General features: G+C 36.3%; 1 protein-coding gene across 1 annotated transcript in view; it reads right to left on the reverse strand.

Annotated features, from left to right (window-relative positions):
• Positions 1–106: 106 nt before the first annotated feature.
• The window catches only part of ARHGEF38 (Rho guanine nucleotide exchange factor 38), a 154,149-nt gene continuing 131,504 nt past the window's right edge, over positions 107–22,751 (reverse strand). Inside the window, exons 10-14 of the mRNA XM_002688091.7 lie at positions 19,210–19,521; positions 14,431–14,574; positions 13,413–13,611; positions 13,009–13,268; positions 107–4,036 (exon numbers count right to left, since the gene is read on the reverse strand). Of these exons, the coding sequence (XP_002688137.2) occupies positions 3,851–4,036; positions 13,009–13,268; positions 13,413–13,611; positions 14,431–14,574; positions 19,210–19,521 (1,101 nt within the window). The 3' untranslated portion in view covers positions 107–3,850. The remainder of the gene's footprint in view (positions 4,037–13,008; positions 13,269–13,412; positions 13,612–14,430; positions 14,575–19,209; positions 19,522–22,751) is intronic.

The raw sequence follows: 22,751 nt of genomic DNA on the forward strand, positions 1-22,751 counted from the left end.
ATGTGATCTTAGTTTCCTCCTCTTTAAAACATAAATGGTAATGAATGAGATAAAATGGAAGGCCTCTAATATTCAAAGGTTAGGTGATTCTGACTCTTAACAAGGATGTGGTAGTACTGTTTATTAGTAACAGATTATAAACTATGGTAACCATAGGTTGTATAGGAAATACATCATTTTACGGAAATACATTTGGCGCAATAATTATAAAAATTATAAGCAAGTAGAGAAAGCCATGTTTACATACTGTAATATTTCTTTAAGAGAAGCTGTTTTTAATTTACTAAGAATACATTCACAAGATTTTTGAACAAGAACATCTTGTTCTGGCATATACTAAAATGTGACTTATTTTCCTGAGAAATTAAAGCAAGTTTTGTCTGTATGTAGAGTGTAATATTGTGAGCACAGTTATTGGCTCACAGAGATTCAGCTTGAATTCCTGCAGTAAATATTTTTATATTGGAATGATTTTGTAGGTCACAGAGAATTTAGTGACTTTTTATATATACTATCTAGTATATATATGAGAGAGGTAATTGAAAAAAATAGACTTTAAAAATAATAGCATTCTATAAATAGTAGGATATCTCTATAAAGCATATAATATCTAGTGTCCTTCCAGTCAGTGAAATTTAATTCCTTCCTCATCACTATAATGTAAATGCACATGTCTTAATTTAGCTTAAATGTTGTGAGGTTTCTCAATGTATTCAAGTATTGAACCGTGTACTGAGTACCTTAAGAAGCCATATAGTTTTGACAAATAGGATCTAAATAAAGTGGTTTTGCCATCTTAGGATATAAAGATTTCCTCTCTTTAATTCACAATAACTTTGAGAGGTTTTTGCCATTGACAGAAGTCAAAGAAGTTGATGGAAAAATGGAGAGTTTTTAATTCCATGTTTACTAAATGTTTGTAAATTATCTAAATATTCATCACAAATAGTGACAGGCACTTAATAGCCATTATTTCTAAAAGTCCAAGTTATATTTTAGGGAAGATATGCAATATACCAGTACTTAAAACTGTTCATGCAATGCTGCATTTATATGACTAACAATGTGCATGACATTTCTTCTGCACAATTCTTCCTTCATAGAAATGTTTTATTAATAAATACTAAGACCAGATATTTTTCTAAAATACAAGAAATGTTCACATAGTGGCTTTGTGACTCTTTCACATGATTTAAGCACCCATGGCAACTTTGTATTACTAGAGTTTAAAATATAATTTCTAAACTTTATTATGTATATTGCTTAAGGCATCTGTATTTAAAAATAAATACTAAATAAAGTGTATACATACACCTGTTTATTTGTTTCATAAAGAAAAACAGCCACAAAAATTTCCCCTTCATTCTTAGTAAAAATACCTATTTCAGAGAATTGTCTACTATATAATAACATTTGATTTTAAAGACATAAAGAAAGAACAGAATTACATTAGCATTCCTTTCCTTATATGCAGGGATGTCACCAACAGGCCTATCTTTTTAAACTTCTTGAAGACTTACACACATATGGGATTTTATTTCCCTTAGACCCAACAAAATAATGCCTGACTAAAAAATTACAATTACTTGATTTTAAATAATATACTTTTAAAATGTATATATTGTATAATTTTTTTTAAAAAGCCTAAATAGCATATGAAATGTAGGTCGTATTTTTAAAATAGCAACAGCATTGCTTTATAGTAATGCATATTTGCCACAATAGTGGGGAACTGCAGAAGGTGGCTTCACTGGAAGTCTTGCTCAGTTACTAACTGCAGCTGTGATTTCAGTGGTGTGGTTTCTTCTAAGGTCAGACAGGAAGCATCAATCTTAGGACTACACAGGTAGACAGAACTTCTCCTATACATCTACATCTAGTCACTTATTTCAGCCAGAAAACCAGATATGTGTTGTTTATATAATTCTTCATTTCAGGGAGGAGTATTTAGGTCACAGCTAATTTATATAAAAATTCCTCACTAGTTGTTGGTAGATTCATGATATGCCACAAGTTACAAGTTTGGATTTCCTTTTGCTTTATCCTAAGCAAACTGGAATTTACTTATGTTTCACTATTGAATACAAAGGACCCTTTAAAAGACAAAAAGTTGCTGTACATCCAATCTTTTGGTACCCGACTCAAAGTTTTATGCAGAAACAACTTATAAATAGAACCTGATAAACCTTGTTTAAGAATTTTAGAAACAATATCATAAAATATAAATTTTTCTGTCATGTAATGTCTTCTCATGAATTTCTATGGTTGTACATGCCCTGTGTATGTTAAAGGTCAACAGCTCTCTGAAAAACGGCATTCTTCATTTTTTTGTATTCCTCAGTAATAGATGTAATAATATGTATTATTGAGATCAAATCTTTGAGAGTAATTTTAACTTTAAAATTTTAAAATTTAATATATTAACACATTTTATATGGACAATGAAAATCTACCTTAGTTTGGTTTTTAAAAGAAACCACTTAGTCAAATTCAATCTTTATTTCTATTCCAAAGCAACATCTTTCGTTCAATAAAATGTCTTGAGACAAAACATGCCTGAAATCTTAGAGGACAGTTCTGAGCTATTCCTAAATGAAAGTTCAGTGTCCCGGGACATTGTGTTACAGCAAGTGCTATCCTCAATGCCTGCCTTGTCTAAGTACAAATCAGCAACTAAGAATATTTACATCTTGGCTCAGAACACGGAACACATATTCCTCATTCATCATCTACATGATTGAATGATCCAAAAATATTTTCTCATTAAAGTATCGTTAGTGATCATATTGGATAGTTTTTAAACAATTTCACTTTCAACAATGTTTAAGCAAAAAATAAAAATAATAAACTTAGGTACTTCCTATTCTCTAAGCTAATCATGGAAGTTCCAATAGCCCTTGATTTTGAAAAATTTCTCAATACTTAAATATGGACCTAAGAGGAACATGGTCCTCATCAGCATTGATTATTTTTATCACTATGTTCTTTGCTGATAGTAAATATATACCATGTAATGTTTATGGGTATGGACCTCTATAACTAGATCTAGGTTTGAATTTCAGCCCTGCCACTTACTAGCAATGTAACTTGGGCTAAATAAATTATTTCATCTATTTAGGCCATAGTTTCCTCATAATGTTTTGAGTATCAAATAATTTACCACATATAAAGCATTTATAATAATGTCTGGCACTTGATATGCATTCAGTAAATGTTAGATATTACCATTATGTTAGTCAGGGTTCTTTTAAATTCAAAACTTCCACTAAAGAGAGAGTCACATAATTAAGTAATCGATTTCTGTTCTTATGTCTTTTTAGTACACTCCCTTGTTCATGCATATATATGTATAATCTGTACCACATAGTACACATACATGTGTGTAAAACCATGTAATGTTATGGTATATATGTGTGTGTAGGTATATACATGCATGCGTGTTCAAAAGAGAAAAATATAAAAACAAAAACATTTAAGGCAAAATATATAATACAGAAAAATAAAATACAGTAAATTGAAAAACCTTTATCCTTAGACCCAGCCTTTCATGATGATAAAGAATACATTTACCCTTTCGGAAGATCACTTTTAAGGAGTTGATAGTTGGAGCTTTGGCTGTTTGTTTCGCCGTTCTGTGTGTTTGGTGTTTCCTTCAACATGCATTCCTAATTGTACATTTTGAAATAATCTTGTTTGGAAGCATAGTCTTCCTTAAAATCTGAAATGGTGTCAGCTCTTAAATTAATAGTTTGGAGGTTTCTTGATTTCTAGGCCAACATGTTGTAATGGCAGTTTTATGAGGTAGTCAATCAACAACTTGCCAGAAAATGAAAGTCAAAGGCTTATTTTCTTAAGCATAAGTCATCTTCCCAAGGTAGTTAGCTGGAACATAGCCTTTCTGTCCTTGAACTTCAGCTAACCACCACTCTTTATTACCACTTAGGTCACAAAATCTAAGTATATGAACTCTTTGGTATTCCTGAAGGCTAAGTTCATGGTCACTCCGTGCTTGAAAGGCATGAACCGCATAGAAAATCTAGACAAAGAAGCAAATGATATTATTAGAAGCAGAACCTAAAAATTTAGACAAACAGAATAAAGATTTCCAAGATTTAGAATTTCGTAAAGTTCCATTTCCCCAACTCCTTTGTTGGATTTATTTTGCCAAAGTATGGTCCAAGATGAAAACAGTGAAATTGCCATTCTTACTGTTCTGTTGGAAGGAGTCTAAATTATTCATTCTTGAAGGCAATTTGGAACTTTTTATTAAATCTTTTTAATGTTAGCTTTTTTTGATTCAGTAATAGCTCAAGAGTCTCTTCTACAGAAATGGAAACACTGGAAGAGATTATTGCATAATAATGTTAATGTAATACCCACTTATAAGGTGAAAAGTGGGAGGGAGGTGGAATAACATTAAAGGTTCAGTAAACAATAGTTAAATTCTAGATGCTTACACTAAGGAAATTTGTAGTCATAAAAATACTGTTTTCTGAGACAACACAGGAAAATGCTTATGATAAAATACTCAGTCAAAAAGAAACCAGATGTACAATATAAGTCTAATACTGTTAGGTGGTTTTCTTTGAATAGTACAATTATTATAGATGAACATAATAAAGATTTCCAAGATTTAGAAGTATTACTAAATTTTTCTTGTTTTTATTTTCTTATTTTATAAACTTTTATAATGACAGTGTATTAAATTTATAATTTTAAATTCTTTGAGTGACCATAATTTTTCTTTAACCTTAAAAGAAAACTTCATAATTATTAGATGCAGAAGAAGCCTCTAAGTGTTTAGTCCCTCTTCCACTAAGACTGTTAATAAAAATGTTTAGTTATGTTATAAAATTAAGCAGTCAGCTAACAATATTTATTCATTCATTTATTTAATTAAAAATTACTATGTATCTATTAGTTGCCAGATATTATATTGTCAGAGCACTTATAACCCCACTAGGGAAAAAAATGCCAAAAAAATGGGAGTACATGCAAAAACAACAAAGCAAAACAAAACAAAAAAAAAACCATGCAAATGCAGGTGATACATACACACATAAATACACACATATATATATGTGTGTGTGTGTGTGTGTGTGTATAAGCTAGTTTGTGAGCTGGGTTTTGGAAGAAGTAACCTTTTATAGGTCACAAAGTTAATAAAGAGGGTAGATATTTCCTATTCAAAGGTACAGAGATGAATACACGGAAACAGTACCTGGAAAAGGCAGGCAGATTCACTTTCTCAAAACTGAGGGTCAGGATAAAAAGGAAACGAGAAATAAGATAAATCCATTGAGCAGGAGACTGGGTTGTGGAGCGGGGACTACAGTTAATCCTTGGGCAATACCCAACTGAGTGGATCCACTTACACACTTTTTTTCAGTAAGTATATTGTAAAAAAAATGGGGAGATTTGTGACTATTTGAAAAAACTCACAGATGAACCACATAGTTAAGAAATATTGAAAAGATAAAAAATAAGATGTCATGAATGTATAAAATACTAAATTACTAAAGCAGATGAGTGATATTTAACATAAAATTAATAATGTTATAATGTTTTCTTACTGTTTGATAACTTTGCTTTCAAAGAATTATATTACCATTCAGTATGCCTCTCATAACTGAAGAGACTGCATATCAGCCTATCATCATAGGTAAGTGATTTTTTTAAAAAGTGTAACATTTCCAGTTTGTATTAGTGGGCAAAAAATTTGTTTGGGTTTGTTTGGATTGTTCAAAAAAACCCAAAAAAACTTTCTGGCCCACCCAATACTATGACTATGACTGTAATACTGTATGCCAAAAAAATTTTATGATTTAGTCATTAGTGCATAGGTTAGGCTACTGTGAAGCAATCATACTGATTATACTAAGCTACCATAAAACAATCCGAGTGCTGCTTTGTTTTCAATGCATAAATTGTTATACCTGTAAATAAATATGATTTTCTTTTTTATATAATTTTTTCATTTCTGATGTCTAGCATTAGTAATGCAAATACAATTACATTTGCTTTATATCATATAATGTTGATGTATTAAGAAATGATTCATTTTGTAAATAAATGACATAAACTTACATATTGGTAAATACAGTAAAGTATTTTAAATGTATTCTTTTCCTTATGATTTTCTTAATATTTTTTCTAGCTTTATTGTATGTATATATATAAAATACATAAACATAAAATAAATGTTAATCAAGTGTTTATATCATCATCAAGGCTTCTACTCAAAGTAGACTATTAGGAGTTAGGTTTGGGGGGAATCAAAATTTTTTGTGGATTTTCAGCTGCCCAGGGGTCAGCTCCCTCACCCCAGAGTTGTTCAAGGGTCAATGGTACAGATACAGCGTAAGCTGTTCTTTAGAACTTGAACTATTTAGCTTTTGATGGTATTCTGACACCACTGACATGTATCATTTCAACAGCTCTAGCATGAGCTAGAGGAGACGAACCACATTTTAATTTTTCTCCATTGACCATATCAATGATATATAGTAGGAATTCAAATATATGTTGGTTTGTTTTGAAAGTAAGGCTGAAAGGCTTGAATATCATATGAGAACACATGAGATTATCTTGAGTCATACAAGATACATACAAGACAGACTGGTGGGTATGTATCATTTTGCAAATTAAAGAAGTAAAGAGAAAACCAAAAAGGAGATGCCATAAATTCTTGAGCAATGGAATGGTAACAATCAGTTCAGTTCAGTTCAGTCACTCAGTTGTGTCTGACTCTTTGTGACCCCATGGACTGCAGCACACCAGGCTTCACTGTCCATCACCAACTCCCGGAACCTACTCAAACTCAAGTCCATCGTGTCAGTGATGCCATCCAACCATCTCACCTTCTGTCATCCCCTTCTCCTCCCTCCTTCAATCTTTCCCAGCATCAGGGTCTTTTCCAGTGACATGGTTCTTCACAGCAGGTGGCCAAAGTATTGGAGTTTCACCTTCAGCATCAGTCCTTCCTATGAATATTTAGGACTGATTTCCTTTAGGATTGACTGGTTGGATCTCCTTGCAGTCCAAGGGACTCTCAAGAGTCTTCTCCAACACCACAGTTCAAAAGCATCAATTCTTCAGTGCTCAGCTTTCTTTATAGTTGAACTCTCACATCCATATCCATACATGACTACTAGAAAAACCATAGCTTTGACTAGACAGACTTTTGTTGGTAAAGTAATGTCTCTGCTTTTTAATATGCTGTCTAGGTTGGTCATAGCTTTTCTTCCAAGGAGCAAGCATCTTTTAATTTCATGGCTGCAATCACCATCTGCAGTAATTTTGGAGCCCCAAAAAATCTCTCAATGTTTCATTGTTTCCCCATCTATTTGCCATGAAGTGATGGGACCAGATGCCATGATCTTACTTTTCTGAAAGTTGAGGTTGAAGCCAACTTTTTCACTTTCCTCTTTCACTTTCATCAAGAGGCTCTTTAGTTCGTCACTTTCTGCCCTAAGGGTGGTGTCATCTGCATATCTGAGGTTATTGATATTTCTCCTGGCAATCTTGATTCAAGCTTATGCTTCATCCAGCCCAGCGTTTCTCATGATGTACTCTGCATATAAGTTAAATAAGCAGGGTGACAATATACAGTCTTGACGTACTCCTTTCCCTATTTGGAACCAGTCTGTTGTTCCATGTCCAGTTCTGTTGCTTCTTGACCTGCATACAGATTTCTCAGGAGGCAGGTAGGGTTGTCTGGCATTCCCATCTCAGATGAGAGATGGTAGCAATAATGACCACCTTTTATAGCTCTCACAACAGTTTACATGTCAAATGTGCTGTCTCCTTAACAACCCTGTGAGATGAAACTTGGAGAAGTAACATGCTCCTAATCATAGAGCTAGTTGGTACTACTTGGACTGTATCTTCCAACTCCAAATCGTGTGCTTCATTCATATCTCATAGTACTTTAGGAACCAAACTCTTCTTCTAGCAAGGATGTGCAGAGTGTATTCTTGTAGAAAGGGACTGGAATCTCTAATATACTGTTGCTGCTGTTTTTGTTGTTTAGAAAGTGAAGGCATTGAATATACCCATAAGAACAGAGTGGAAGATATGGTTTGCAAAAGCTTTCAGGAATATGATATATTATAATACAGCTTCTGAAATAATCTTTAAGAGCCCACATTAGTAGTTGCTAGCCATCTTTTGCAATTTTTATACATATTATGGGGCTTCCTAGGTTGCGCTATTTGTTAAGAACCTGCCTGCCAATGCAGGTAGACATAAGAGACATGAGTTTGATCCCTGGGTCAGGAAGATCCCCTGGAGGAGGGCATGGTAACTCACTCCAGTATCTTTGCCTGGAGAATCCCATGGACAGAGGAGCCTGGCAGGCTGTAGTCCATAGAGTCACACAGAGTTGGACACGACTGAAGCAATTTAGCATGCATACGTGCGTACATAATATACATACTTTATCAGTGCAGCTATAGATTTTTTATCAAGTCAAATTACCTACTAATAATATGATTCCTAAATATTTGTGGTGGTCTTTCAATTTGGGAGATACACTCTCAGGGGGAATAAAAAATCTACCTAGCAAAGCTTATATTTTAAACATTCAATATAAACACTCATAAAATTTTAAAGTTAAATTACAAAATTATACACTTTGAATACTTTAGATGATCATAGTCCATAGTTACCTTAGGATGAGAATTTTTCAATTTTTAGATATGTTTGTGCCTCCATTTAACACAAGATAAATATTCAAAATGGAAGTAAATCTGCTTTTAAAGAGACAGTAGTTGATAACATTAGACTACAAGTTAGAAATTTTCAGTTTGTTATGGATTTAAGAGCTAAAGGTTTTCTCTCTTTTTAAAAAATGTTTTCATTGTTCTAAGCCATATCCTTCAACTTTCAATGTTACTATGTTTTGGTCCAGACACATTTATTACAGTTTTAGAAATTTAAGCCATAATCATCTGATCCTTTCCTTGGCATTCAGTAAAATATATTTTATTAATTACTTCTTTGCAATATATAAAGCTCTGGTTCACTTTATGTACAATATTCTGTGACTACAATCCAGTTCTCGATATTTCCTTTTTTAATAACACCCTGTATTATTGTATTATTGACTGATACCCAATGTATTACTTGCTGTTTACAACCACCAGCTCTTCCCTTGCAGTGCCACTGCCAATTCGCCATTTCCTAATTCTGTAACTGTGCATTTAATTATTCCTCGCTTAGTGAGCCACTCTACTTATCTTCACTCATTTTACTGATTTCATCCCAGTTCTCTAATTGGCAGCAACTAAAATCATAATATATCTTAATCTTCCTTTCCAAAACTAAAAAATCTGCAAAATGAGCATTTACAATATTACATCATATTAGCTCAGGAAGCCAAGATAGTCATATTGCGTGAAAAATGCTCATTCTCTCTCACCCACAAAAGCAAGCCTTCATGTTCTTTAGTTAAAAAATATAAATTGTTATCATGCAAGTAATTTTTGTAAAAGAAAAAAGTTTCAAATAAAGGTAAGCACACAAAAATTTACCCAATTTCTGTGAATACCTTGTTCTTTTATCCTTTATTCCTTGTCCTCTTCTTTTCTTTCTACCTACCTAAAGTGGTATTAAGTATGTAATTATAGTACACATAATTTTTGCAACCTGCTTTTTCACTTCAAGATATATTTTAAAATCTTTTCATCTCAATAAATAGCTCTCTAAAGCATCATTTTAATGACTAGTTAGATACATTATGTTACAGCCTTCTAACTTTTGAAGCACTTTTTAAATGATTACATGCTAGACATATAGCATTATTATAAGCAGTTGAAAAACGTTAAGAGGGGAGATCAGATAGTGAATCTAGAATTATTACAAAACAACCAACTTTTCAGAAGTCAAAAATTATGTTCTCAGTATTATTCACATGGAAAAAGAAAAGAGCACTGATTCTCAAGACATTACTTCCCTCTAGAGCTGGATTTTGGCCATTATTAAACTTGGTCTTCTTTGAGAAGTACCAAAGATTGTGCCAGCAAGAAAATGGAAGCCTTGGTCTTACTGGAACAAGGAACTAAATTCTGCCATCACCACGAGCTTGGAAGAGGATCTTGAATTTCGGAAAGAAGCACAGCCAAGCAAACATCTAGACTGCAGCACTATGAGATTCCAAGCAAAGCACCCAGCTAAGCTGTGGTCTGGACTGCTGACCAAGAAAATGATAAGATAATAAATTTATGTTGTTTTAAGCTACTTAGTTTGTGATAATTTGTTATGCAGCATAGAAAACTAATACAGACCATGCCATTATTATTTAATGGAAGAAATCTGAAATTTGAGTTGGGTTATTTCAAGTCAAAGGAAGGGTGCAGGGGATCCTATGTGTTCACAGATCCAAGCTGCCTTTTCTAATTCAGTTGTACCAGTAATAATATTTGTATTTATATCCATGACACCATAGTCTATTTTGAATTGGTTTGAATCTCAGAGGAAAAGGAGAACAAACAGCACTTTGGGAAGATGTCATTAATATACTTTGTTTTGAGCAAAAGAAGATTCTTATTTTCCCCCTCAGTAATGGAAACTTCTAATGGACCTAATTCCCATGATGCATATTGATAGGATTACTCAAAGCAATTAATTACTCTGCAGTGGCAGTAGCTACTGGCACTAGATGCAGTGTTAAACTACAAAATCCATGCTGAGCCTAAGTGAGGCACTTCATCTAAAAGTTCCTATAAAGCCAAGTAAAAACTAGAACTCAACATCTAACCAGCTTTAGGGTGTCTTCACAAATTTCGTCCTCCATTGTCTGTCCTTCCAGGTTATTGAGGTAAGGCAAAGTCAGCCAGGACATTTAATCAAGTATATCGATTTCACTAAAAAAAGTTCATTAATCAGTTGGTATTGTAACATTATATAGTCTTATAAAAACTCTGAATAAGCTGAGAGTGAATAAGTGAAAAAAGGGTTTTGAAACTTCAAGACAGGAAAGTGGTAAAAACACACAGGAATGTAGAGATGAGTTTAGAATCAGCCATGGCTGGGAGAAAATACTTGCAAATTACATATCTGATAAAGAACTGTATCCAGAAAAATAAAGAATTCTTAAAACTGGATAATAAGAACAGAAGTGAACCCAATTTTTAAATGGGCAAATACCCGAAAAGACATTTCATTAAAAAAAAACAACCAGGAATGGTCAATAAGAACATGAAATATATTCAACAGCATTAGTCATTAGGGAAATGTAAATCAAAACTACAATGAGATACCACTTCACTTCCATTAAGACGGCTGTGATAAAAAAAAAAAAAAAGCAATAAGGCAAGAATGTGAAGCAACTGCAGTTCACAATCCTTACGGATTGTTGTTGGATACATAAAATGGTGCAATCACTTTGAAAAACAGCTTGACAGTTTTCTAAAAATTTAATGGTACCAATAAGCAACTCCACTCAAGAAAAATGAAATTCACACAAAGACTTGCACAAAAATGTTCATAGCAGGATTATTCATAATAGAAGTTATCCCAGATGTCCATCATTTGGTGAATGGATAAACAAAATAAGCTATATTCGAAGAATAAAATACTATTAGGCAATAAAAAGCAACAAACTACATATCCATACTACTACATGGGTGAATCTCAAAAAACATTATGCTAAGTGAAAGCAGCTGTCTGTAAGACACCACATACTGTGTGGTTTCATTAATACAAAAAATACAAAGAAGGCAAATCTATGGAGGAAAAAAGTAGATTAAAGATTTCTTGGGGCTAAAAGTGGGAAACAGGAAGGGCTCCAAATGAGTGCAAAGAATCTTTTAGGGTAAAGCAAATGTTCTAAAGTTGGATTCAGGTAACTGTTAATATACTAAATGTCAGTGAATTGTATATTTAAATTGCATAAATTTTATGATATGTAAGTAAGTACTTAATAAAACCATTTTTAAAGTTTCAGACATGAATTGGACAGCATTCAGTGTATTGTTGAAAGAAATTGAATAGATAAAATATTTTTGAAGAGCAGTATGGCACTGTCTATCAAGACTTTATATCTCCTTTGACGCTCCAATATTTTTAGGAACTTGCCTTATAGATATACTCATTTAAGTGTATAAAAATAGATGAATAAGGATCTTGCCTGAAATATTGTTTGAAATTTTTAAAAAGCTCAAAATATTCTGAATGTCTATTATTATGGTAATAGTTACATAAACTGTGATATATCTGAATAATGAAGTGTTATGCAGAATTTGTTAAGGAAGAAGGTAGATATTTAAGTATGGTTGTATCTAAGATATATTGCTAAGTGAAAAAAAATTATGTACAACATATATGTTCCCAGTCATGTAAGTATAAACATACTCAGATAAATACAGTATTTGAAAAGATATACCTGCATGTTATCTCTGCAAAGTAGGACTGAGGAGAGAATAAAGATCTTTACTTTTAATTTACGTATATTTTTCTACTATTTTGACTTTTCACAAATAACATGTATTAACCTTATTTTTTTAAAGAAGTTAATATTAATTAATAAAGCCAGTAAAGAAAAAAGCAAGTTTAAAAAAAGGAACCAGTTAATTGGTCACCACTGGGGATTAACAAATATACCGAAACTTTCTGAGGTAGCAAAAGGAGCCCTGTATAATAGTTAACTTACCATTTTGGGAAAGGATTATGCCAATAGACTTTGCACTGGTTAAATGGGGGAATGGTAGCTTTTCAAAGTTTCAGTATATAGTATATGTCATTATGTGGTGGTGTTATGCTAGAGATTAAAAACAACCAATTCATAGATAGCTCACTTACACATTATTTCTAATCCTCGCATCAACTTGGCCAAGTGGGAATTACTGTCTTCTTTTCCTCATTTGAGGAAACAGGCTCAGAGAATTAAATCCCTTGAAAAAAGGTACACAAAACGGAAGCTGACACTTCCCGAGTCTCATGGTAAGAGAGAACATATTTCATGATTTGAACAGCCAAGCCTCTTCACATCAAGGTTCAAATTCTTACCTGTTCATCTGCCTCTTGAAGACTGTCAGCATCGGTACCATTTGTTTCAGACTTCCCACATGTTCCACTAAGAGATGAGCTGCTACCACTTATGCTACCTTCTGGGGTGCCTGCGACACTGTCCCTGGCTGGCCGTGAAGACACAAAGAGGCTGATGTTATCAAAATCATCATCGCAGAACCTGTTCTCAGCATCCACCTTCTGCACTCTTGCTGGATTGTAGGGTTTTAGGAAGGAGGAATACACATATCCTTTTATAACTGGGTAGGAAATAAAAAGAAGAAACAAGGTTATTTATATACTCTTTCCAAACAGTTGCACTTGGAGAAGCACACAGAGGCCCCTGGGAAGATTTCTAGCAGTAGAGAGGTGGAAGTTCTTTGCATCTTATGCAAAAAACTCACTTCCTGTGTCAACAAGCCACCTGCTGGTACTCCCCAGTGGATCTTTTTGTTCGATCACAGCCACCAACTCCCCTTCCAGAAGATTGATGTCATATTCTTGGGTGGCATTGCACTTGCGCTTAGCTTGGTAGAGTTCCTCTGTGCTGTATGTGGATAGAAGTTTGGAGCGGTGAGTGTCCGTCTGGCGTGGCACTTCTGGCTGGAAAGTTAGGAGAGATGTTTATTTAGACAGATGTATAATAAAATCCTCACAAATAAATACTGGTAAGTATTTCTTCTCTGGAGGTTTTTTAAAATGTGGAACCCAAACATTAATTTGGGATTATTTCAATGTTGAGGCATAGATCAGGTATTATTGTGAAAGTATTTAGCTGACTTACGCAGTGAAAAATTTTCTAGTTAGCACATGAGGGCAGTGTTGTCGAGAAGAAAGAAAATTCGGCTGAGAATAAAAAGGCAGAGGTTCTAATCCTTCTTGGTTGTTGAACATTTTTAAATTTTTTGCGATGTTGTAGGCACTTATGTATTAAGCACTTGATAAACAATATTTAATTAATTACATTGTATATGTGCATGTATTTTTCTGGGAAATAGTAAATTAGGCAGGAGTCAAGAGGCTTGGCCCCTGTCCCAGCTCTACTACTAAGTGACATTGAAAAAGCCACTTCATCTCTGCAGAATAAGATTCCTTATCTAGAAAAATGTAAGGTTTAAACTGTAATGATTTTGCTCTGTAAAATTCTGTTCATTCACCTACCAGATATTTATACAGTGCCTACCTGCATCAAGTACACTTAGGCACTTGTTCTGTATACATCTTGTACAAAACAGATAAAAACCTATGACCTTATGGAGATCATAGTGCAGAAGGTAGAAATAAATGAGAAATTCTATGTGTAATAAGTAGGTAATTATAAGATACTAGAATGAAATAAGTGATATGAAAAATAACATACTATGATTTGAACAAGGAAAGCAAGTGATAGTCATCATTGTTACTGAATGCTACCAAACTCACCAGAGTTTGCACAGGCTTCTTCTTTTCAAAACTAAGTTTCCTCTCAATAAAGGTAGCACTGTTATCCTTTACAAAATTCAGGTTTTGAACCTCTTCTAGTACTCGATTCTGAATTTCAGAGATGCTTGAAGCCAACTGTGGTACCTAAAGGTAGAAATGATACAACATTTCTCTTGGGACACTTTAGGGAGACTCTAGTCACTATAGAAGAAGTCCAGTTGCACTGGCGTCACCATATTAAAAGACCATCTTGAAAGATCCAGTGGGAGTGGGGTGGAAGGAGTAGGGTATCTGCAACCCCAGCTATTCCAATCTCCAACTGCTTGAGTCTTCTATCATCGTCCAACCACCAACCTTAGACAATGGCCTGAGAAAATCTTTGTGACACTTCAGCCCCAGTTATTATCTGACTGAGACACTGAGAGTGATTACCTGACCCCAGTGAACCCCAGAACCATGAGAGACCATAATAATAAGTGACCATTGGTTGTTTCACACCACCATGTTTGGTGTAAACTGTTATGCAGATATAGACAACTGGAACTGTTCTGAAGCATTTGGATCCCAAGATTCCTTCTCCATCTCAGTGAATCTTGGTGACTTTCAATACTTGAGCAGAAGATGGAAGTTTTCTTCTCTGCAAATGGTAAAATGGAGAGTCTCTAGACTGGGACACTAGGCACAAATGACAGTGGGGACCCAAGTTAGAAAGAGGGTGATTAAGTGAGTGGATATAGACTGGATCCAGAGACCCTGCCAACCGGGCTTCACAGTCAACCATTTCCCTTTGGACAGAAAACTTGAAAGGACATCTCTGAAGATTCTGAACAACACAAGAGGAAAGACCTGTTGATGGCTATCACCAGGAGTTCCCGAATGAAATTGCAATCAGATCGCTCCACACACTAGTGGACACTCAGAAATCTCTCCTAAAGATATTAATACATTTGCTCACATATAAAATCACTCTTGCACTATTTGTAATAGAAAAAGATTGGAAATAACCCAAATATCTATCAATCAGTTCAGTTCAGTTCAGTCGCTCAGTCGTGTCCAACTCTTTGCGACCCCATGAACTGCAGCATGCCAGGCCTCCCTGTCCATCACCAACTCCCGGAGGTCACCCAAACCCACGTCCATCAAGTCGGTGATGCCATCCAGCCATCTCATCCTCTGTCGTCCCCTTTTCCTCCTGCCCCCAATCCCTCTCAGCATCAGAGTCTTTTCCAATGAGTCAACTCTTCGCATGAGGTGCCCAAAATACTGGAGTTTCAGCTTTAGCATCATTCCTTCCAAAGAACACCCAGGATCTCCTTTAGAATGGACTGGTTGGATCTCCTTGCAGTCCAAGGGACTCTCAAGAGTCTTCTCCAACACCACAGTTCAAAAGCATCAATTCTTCAGTGCTCAGCTTTCTTCACAGTCCAACTCTCACATCCATACATGACCACTGGAAAAACCATAGCCTTGACTAGATGGACCTTTGTTGGCAAAGTAATGTCTCTGCATTTGAATATGCTATCTAGGTTGCTCTTAATTTTCCTTCCAAGGAGTAAGCGTCTTTTAATTTCATGGCTGAAGTCACCATCTGCAGTGATTTTGGAGCCCAAAAAAAGAAAGTCTGACACTGTTTCCACTGTTTCCCCATCTATTTCCCATGAAGTGATGGGACCAGATGCCATGATCTTAGTTTTCTGAATGTTGAGCTTTAAGCCAACTTTTTCACTCTCCCCTTTCACTTTCATCAAGAGGCTTTTTAGTTCCTCTTCACTTTCTGCCATAAGGGTGGTGTCATCTGCATGTCTGAGGTTATTGATATTTCTCCCAGCAATCATGATTCCAGCTTATTCCACCCCAGCATTTTCATGATGTACTCTGCATATAAGTTAAATAAGCAGGGTGACAATATACAACCTTGACGTACTCCTTTACCTATTTGGAACCAGTCTGTTGTTCCATGTCCAGTTCTAACTGTTGCTTCCTGACCTGCATATAGGTTTCTCAAGAGGCAGGTAAGGTGGTCTGGTATTCCCATCTCTTGAAGAATTTCCCACAGTTTATTATGATCCACACAGTCAAGGCTTTGGCATAGTCAATGAAGCAGAAATAGATATTTTTCTGGAACTCTCTTGATTTTTCCATGATCCAGCAGATATTGGCAATTTGATCTCTGGTTCCTCTGCCTTTTCTAAAACCAGCTTGAACACCTGGAAGTTCACGGTTCACGTATTGCTGAAGCCTGGCTTGAAGAATTTTGAGCATTACTTTACTAGCGTGTGAGATGAGTGCAATTGTGCGGTAGTTTGAGCATTCTTTGGCATTGCCTTTCTTTGGGATTGGAATGAAAACTGACCTTTTCCAGTCCTGTGGCCACTGCTGAGTTTTCCAAATTTGCAATAGGGACAGATTAATATACACAAGAATACATGCTGTGTGATTTCATTTATATAAAATACAAACCGGCCAAACAGTGCATGGTAATATAAGTCAGAAGAGTGGTTACCTTTGGAGGACTGTAATCTGGAAATTATAGTTCCCTAACAGGGAACCACAAAAGGCTTATATCTAGATCTGGGTGGTGGTAACTCAGATGCATATATGTGCAAATATTCATTGAGATATACACTTCAGATAGATGCATTTTACTGCATATAATCTTATAAGCTACACTTCAATTTTAAAAGTTTAAAAATGGGGGGGATTAAAAAATTAAAATAGGGGACTGATCAGAGAAATGCAAATCAAAACCACAATGAGTTATCACTTCATATCCATTAGGACAGCCATAATAAAAAGACAGATTGAGGAAATTGGAGCCCTCAGTCATAATTAATGAGAATGTAAAATAGTGCAACCACTTCAGAAAACAGACTGGCAGTTCTTCAAAAGGTTAGCATAGAGTTAGCTTATGATCCAGAAATTCCACTCCTAGGTATGCACCCAAGAGAAGTGGAAACATATATCTGTTAAGAACTTGAATGTTCATAGCAGCATTATTCATGATAGCCAAAAGGTACAAATAACCCAATTGTTCACCAACTGATGAATGGATACATAAAATGTGATATACCCATAGAATGTAATATTTGGCAATAAAAAGAATTAAGTTGTAAAACACATCTGCAACATGGACAAAACTTGAAAACATTATACTAAGTGAAAGAAGCCAGTCACAAAGAACCACATGTTGTAAAATTCTCCTTATACCAAATGTCCAGAATAAGTATATCTGTTGAGACAGAAAGGAGATTTGTGGTTGTCTGGGACTGGGGAGGCTAGGGGAAAAGTGGAGTCACTGCTAATGGCACAGTTTCTTTGGGGGGTGATGACCATTTTCTAAAATTGTGGTGATGGCTGCATGATTCTTGTGAATCTACAAAAATCATTGAATTGTTATATTTTAAACAGGTGGAGTATATAGTATGTGAATTATATCTCAATAAAGTCGTTACCAAAAAATATTGTACAAGTATGCAGTAGACATATAAAGATGTAGAAGAAATGATGAGGCTATGTACTGACATGGATGTTAAACACAAGTTGCAGAAGGGTACTACAGTTTGCTAGTTTGTGTAAGAAATAAAACACATATTTGCATTTATTAGACTTTTAATGGCACAATAAAAATAAACTAATATCAATGGGGGTGAGAGCAGGAGATGAGGTGGTTTGGAGTCAGAATGGGTGTGAGGCTGCTTATACATTTTTATATAGCTTTTTCTCTTGAGCCAAGTAAATGTAGCACCTATTTATCCAACTTAATTCAGAGGATAAGTTAAAAGTTAATTATACAATATATTTTTCTCCAAATGTCCATTAGATATCTAACCAGCTGAAAGATAAGTAATACACTTGAAAGGCCAGGTAACAAAGCTAATTTTTTTTAAGTTGATATTAGGGTGTAAATATCTTTCTTCTTCTTCAGAAAATGATTATAAAATTATACCCTAATGGAAAGTTAAGCTATATAGGTATAGATATATATTTTTCGTACTACTATATCTATGTTTTATATACACATGCATGCTCAGTCGCTTCCGTCATGTCCGAGGCTTTGTGATCCCATGGACTGTAACCCACCAGGGTCCCCTGACCATGGGATTTTCCCCACAAGAATATGGGAGTGGATTGATCACCATTTACTCCTCCAGGAGATCTTCCTGACCCAGGGGTGGAACCCACATCTGCACTGCAGGCGGCTTCTTTACTGCTAAGCCACCAAGAAGCCCTGTTTTAGATATATGCACATATATATGCACATATTTCTCTCTCTCACACACACACACACACATACACACACACACATCAGGCTTCTATTCCTCAGAGAAACACAAAAGCAAAACAAAGACTGGTTTGACGGATATCCTATTTCTGTCACTACACTGAGATGGCCTTATTTTTGGATCCATGTCTTAGTCGTGGTTAACATTTAGAAACTGTTGAATAGGAAGATAACACAAAATATAAATTGATAAGCTTCAAGATCGCATCAGGCAGATGGAGCTACTTCGGCTCTGCCAACAAAGAGAGCCAAGCTGAAAGATGTTCGGTGTTTGAAAAGGAATCTCCAAAAAGAACTCCGTGTGTGTAAGTCACAGTAAACCTGCACTAGGAAACTTGCTTTTAGCTTCCTGTGGGGAAGAGGGATAAGGAGCAGAACACTCTCTGCCTGGCTTCAGTTAAAACGGACACCACACACATGCACACCACACTCAAGCACGCTATGAGCAGGCTGTTTTGCACGGCGTGGTTTCTAACAGATCGTGCTGCTGTGCTTACCGGCACCGTGGTGGTGTGAACCCGCTGGGCCACGATCATCAGGTCCCTGAGCAGGGTGACGAAACTGCACAGACAATTGAGGAGGATCTTCCGCGCGGCCAGATTGAACACCTGGAGCTCTTCCACCAGTTGGGCATTGAGGGCCTCATATTCCCTTTTGGCCAAGTCTGACTCATCCGCCGCCGCCCGCTGCAAGTAGCTGTTATAGTCCAGCAGTTTGTCATAGCGTTTCTGGATTAGCTTCTGAGGCCCTGGGAACAGGGACAGCAGGGCTGACAGGGGCGTCAGGACGAGCTTCTGCAAATGAGCTGCCTGCCAAAAGAGCAGAACAACGCCATCACGGAGTGAACACCCGATACCAAGCCCGGAGCTGTTAGCAACAGGCTTACTTCCTCTTTGCTGGAGCACAAAGGAAGGCAGAAAAGTACCCAGCCAAGTTCGAAGAGCAAGGGATCATGTTGTGTTTCTTTCTTTTTTTTTTTTGTCTAGCTAAACCTGTGCAAGGACCTAAAATAGCAACTCTAGACTCTAACGTTGGAACTGAAGAGTGAACAGGAAGAAGAATACAAAAGTTGAAACTTGCACACCCAAACTACGCTCCAGTCTTCTCTCCACAACCATTGGCTTTGTCAGTGGGGTCATCTCCCTCCACACTTTCCCCTTCCCCTTCTTTCTAATCTCAGAGCCAAGTGGAGCTCCTCCCGAATATAGCATTGCAGGTAATCTCCACCTTGGACTACCAAACCTGTATTATTAATAATGCACATATCATTCGCCTCCTTTGCTAGCAATAAAAGGAGGACAGTTGGTCTTAGGAGAGGCTGTGTCTGTTCCTCCCACACCTGCAACGCCCACCCCTTCCCTGTCTACCCTGCTGGTTAAATTTGGTAGTGCAATTGTATCCTCTATACAGAGAGTACCCCCTTATTACAGGTATTTTGTTCCTGTTACGGAAATGGCTAGATAGTTATTGCTTCCTCTTTAAATACCTTGCAAGATTAAGCTGATGCTGATCCTGTGTCCTAAATTGTTCTATTTGTGGGTCTGAGGCATTGAAAATGAACACTGAATCACTGTTTAGCTCCATGCCAGCACCCGAGCAGTCTAGATTTAATTTCTTTTGTTTCCTCTTGCCTCCCCTCTGTTCTAAGTCTCCTATGTTTGCTAACTACCCAATATTTCCCTTTATTATATAGGCTTGGGTGTCATGATTAGGCTATAGCAATTTGGAAAAAGATTTCTCTTTTGTACCCTGAAAGATGTTCTAGTGAATCAACATCTGAGTAGCTGCTGCTGCTGCTGCTAAGTCGCTTCAGTTGTGTCCGACTCTGTGCGACCCCAGAGACGGCAGCCTACCAGGCTCTGCCGTCCCTGAGATTCTCCAGGCAAGAACACTGGAGTGGGTTGCCATTTCCTTCTCCAATGCATAAAGTGAAAAGTGAAAGTGAAGTCGCTCAGTCGTGTCCGACTCTTCACGACCCCATGGACTGCAGCCTACCAGGCTCCTCCGTCCATGGGATTTTCCAGGCAAGAATACTGGAGTGGGGTGCCATCACCTTCTCCGTCTGAGCAGCAGTTTGTATTAAATAACTTATGTGATCCCTGGTAGGGCTTCCCAGGTGATGCTAGTGGTAAAGAGCCTGCCTGCCAGTGCAGGAGACTTGGGTTAGATCCCTGGGTTGGGAAGATACCCTGGAGAAGGACATGGCAACCCACTCCAGTATCCTTGCTTGGAGAATCCCATGCACAGAGGAGAGTTGGACATGACTGAACGACTTAGCACACACTCATGAACTCTGGTAACTTTGTCTGAACTCATGGGAACTGGAGAAGAGGAGGGAAACCAATCTCATATTGGTGCCAGCAATAGCCAGCACAGATTAAATTTGATATCTAGCTTATAAAATAATCAATATACACCTTCAGATTATTTAATGAGTCTGTCAACTAAGCAAAGAATCTGTTTACTGTTCTGGGATGAATTACTGTGTTTGTGACATAGTTGAATGAATAATCTAATTACAATGCTCAGTCACTCAGCCATGTGCGACTCTTTGTGACCCCATGGACTATATCCTGCCAGGCCCCTCTGTCCATGGAATTTTCCAGGCAAGAATACTGGAATGGGTTGTCATTTCCTACTCCACTAATTACAATATTAGAATATAGTTACAATATATATGTTCTGTGACCCACAGACATGAACCAGTTCATCTGTACATAGGAATTATGATTGGAACAGATAAGAATCAGATTTTATTCTCATATTTTGTGCTATACAAAATGTGTAGATAGATATTCTCATGGTTAGATAAAAATAATTGCTCTGCCTTTAGATAGATTTGAGTGCTTAATATTTGATTTTTTTAAAGAGAGTTCAATACACTTTGTTCATACAAAGGTACTTTTATATTGAGCTTTCTAATTTAGCCTAATTTATCATCCTGTGGTTTTATGCAAGGTAGGGAAGGATACCTTATCTCTTCATTCTGTCAGGTTCTGGAGCATGCTTGATGATGGGGAAGCTATATACTATGGTCTTACAGGGTGTTCAATAAATATTTATCACCTTAATGAGTCAGAATTAAACCAGAGAGCAAACCCATGAGGACTTTTCTAAAATGTGCTCACTGTAATTAAGTCCAGAAAACATATAAAGAACTAGGCACATTTTTTCCATTTAACATGTTATAAAAACCCTCTCCTTTCTCCTTGCCTCTCCCAGCCCCTTCCTCCCTCCCATCCATCTAATCTACCATGTTAGTTTCAGATGTAATCATGACTTTCCATTACCCAGTGCCAGGAAAGCTAGATGTCTCTGGGTGTTTTTCTACTGGAGTGGGTGCTGTATCACTTCCCAGGATTCGAAAATATGAGATGGCAGACATTTACTGGGGTTCAGAGCCTGGTAGGAAAGCTAAATATCCTCCAATACAAAGGCCACTCAGTGAAGATTCATCTGACCCCAAATGCCAATAATACCAATACAAAAACAATGTCATTTTCAAGGACCTTCAGGATGATGGAGGAGTCTATTATATCTTTTATATAATACTTGAAATATTATTATGAAATAATAATACCTATCTAGCCCAAGATACTAAATTAAAATAAATATTACTCAGACTAGTTTGCTGCCCAAATACTTTCTTGCCTCAAGCATGTTTCTAATGATTCCCAATTTTTGCTTTATAATTCTGTATATTTTATATAATTCTTAGGAAACAAATATTTTACCACAGAACAGAAGATCTATGACTCTTAAATAAAAGCCCCTTGTGAACAGAAAGGTCTTACTTGGCTTCACTGGTAGCTCAGCTGGTACAGAATCCTCCTACAATGCAGGAGATGCCTAGTTGATTCCCAGTCAGGAAGATCTCCTGGAGAAGGAATAGGCTACCCACTCCAGTATTCTTGGGCTTCCCTGGTGACTCAGATGGTAAAGAATCTGCCTGCAATGTGGGAGACCTGGGTTCAATCCCTGGGTTGGGAAGATCCCCTGGAGAAGAGAACAGCTACCCACTCCAGTGTTCGGGTCTGGA

This window comes from Bos taurus, chromosome 6, assembly GCF_002263795.3.
Source record: "Bos taurus isolate L1 Dominette 01449 registration number 42190680 breed Hereford chromosome 6, ARS-UCD2.0, whole genome shotgun sequence".
In the NCBI taxonomy this organism is placed as follows: Eukaryota; Metazoa; Chordata; class Mammalia; order Artiodactyla; family Bovidae; genus Bos; species Bos taurus.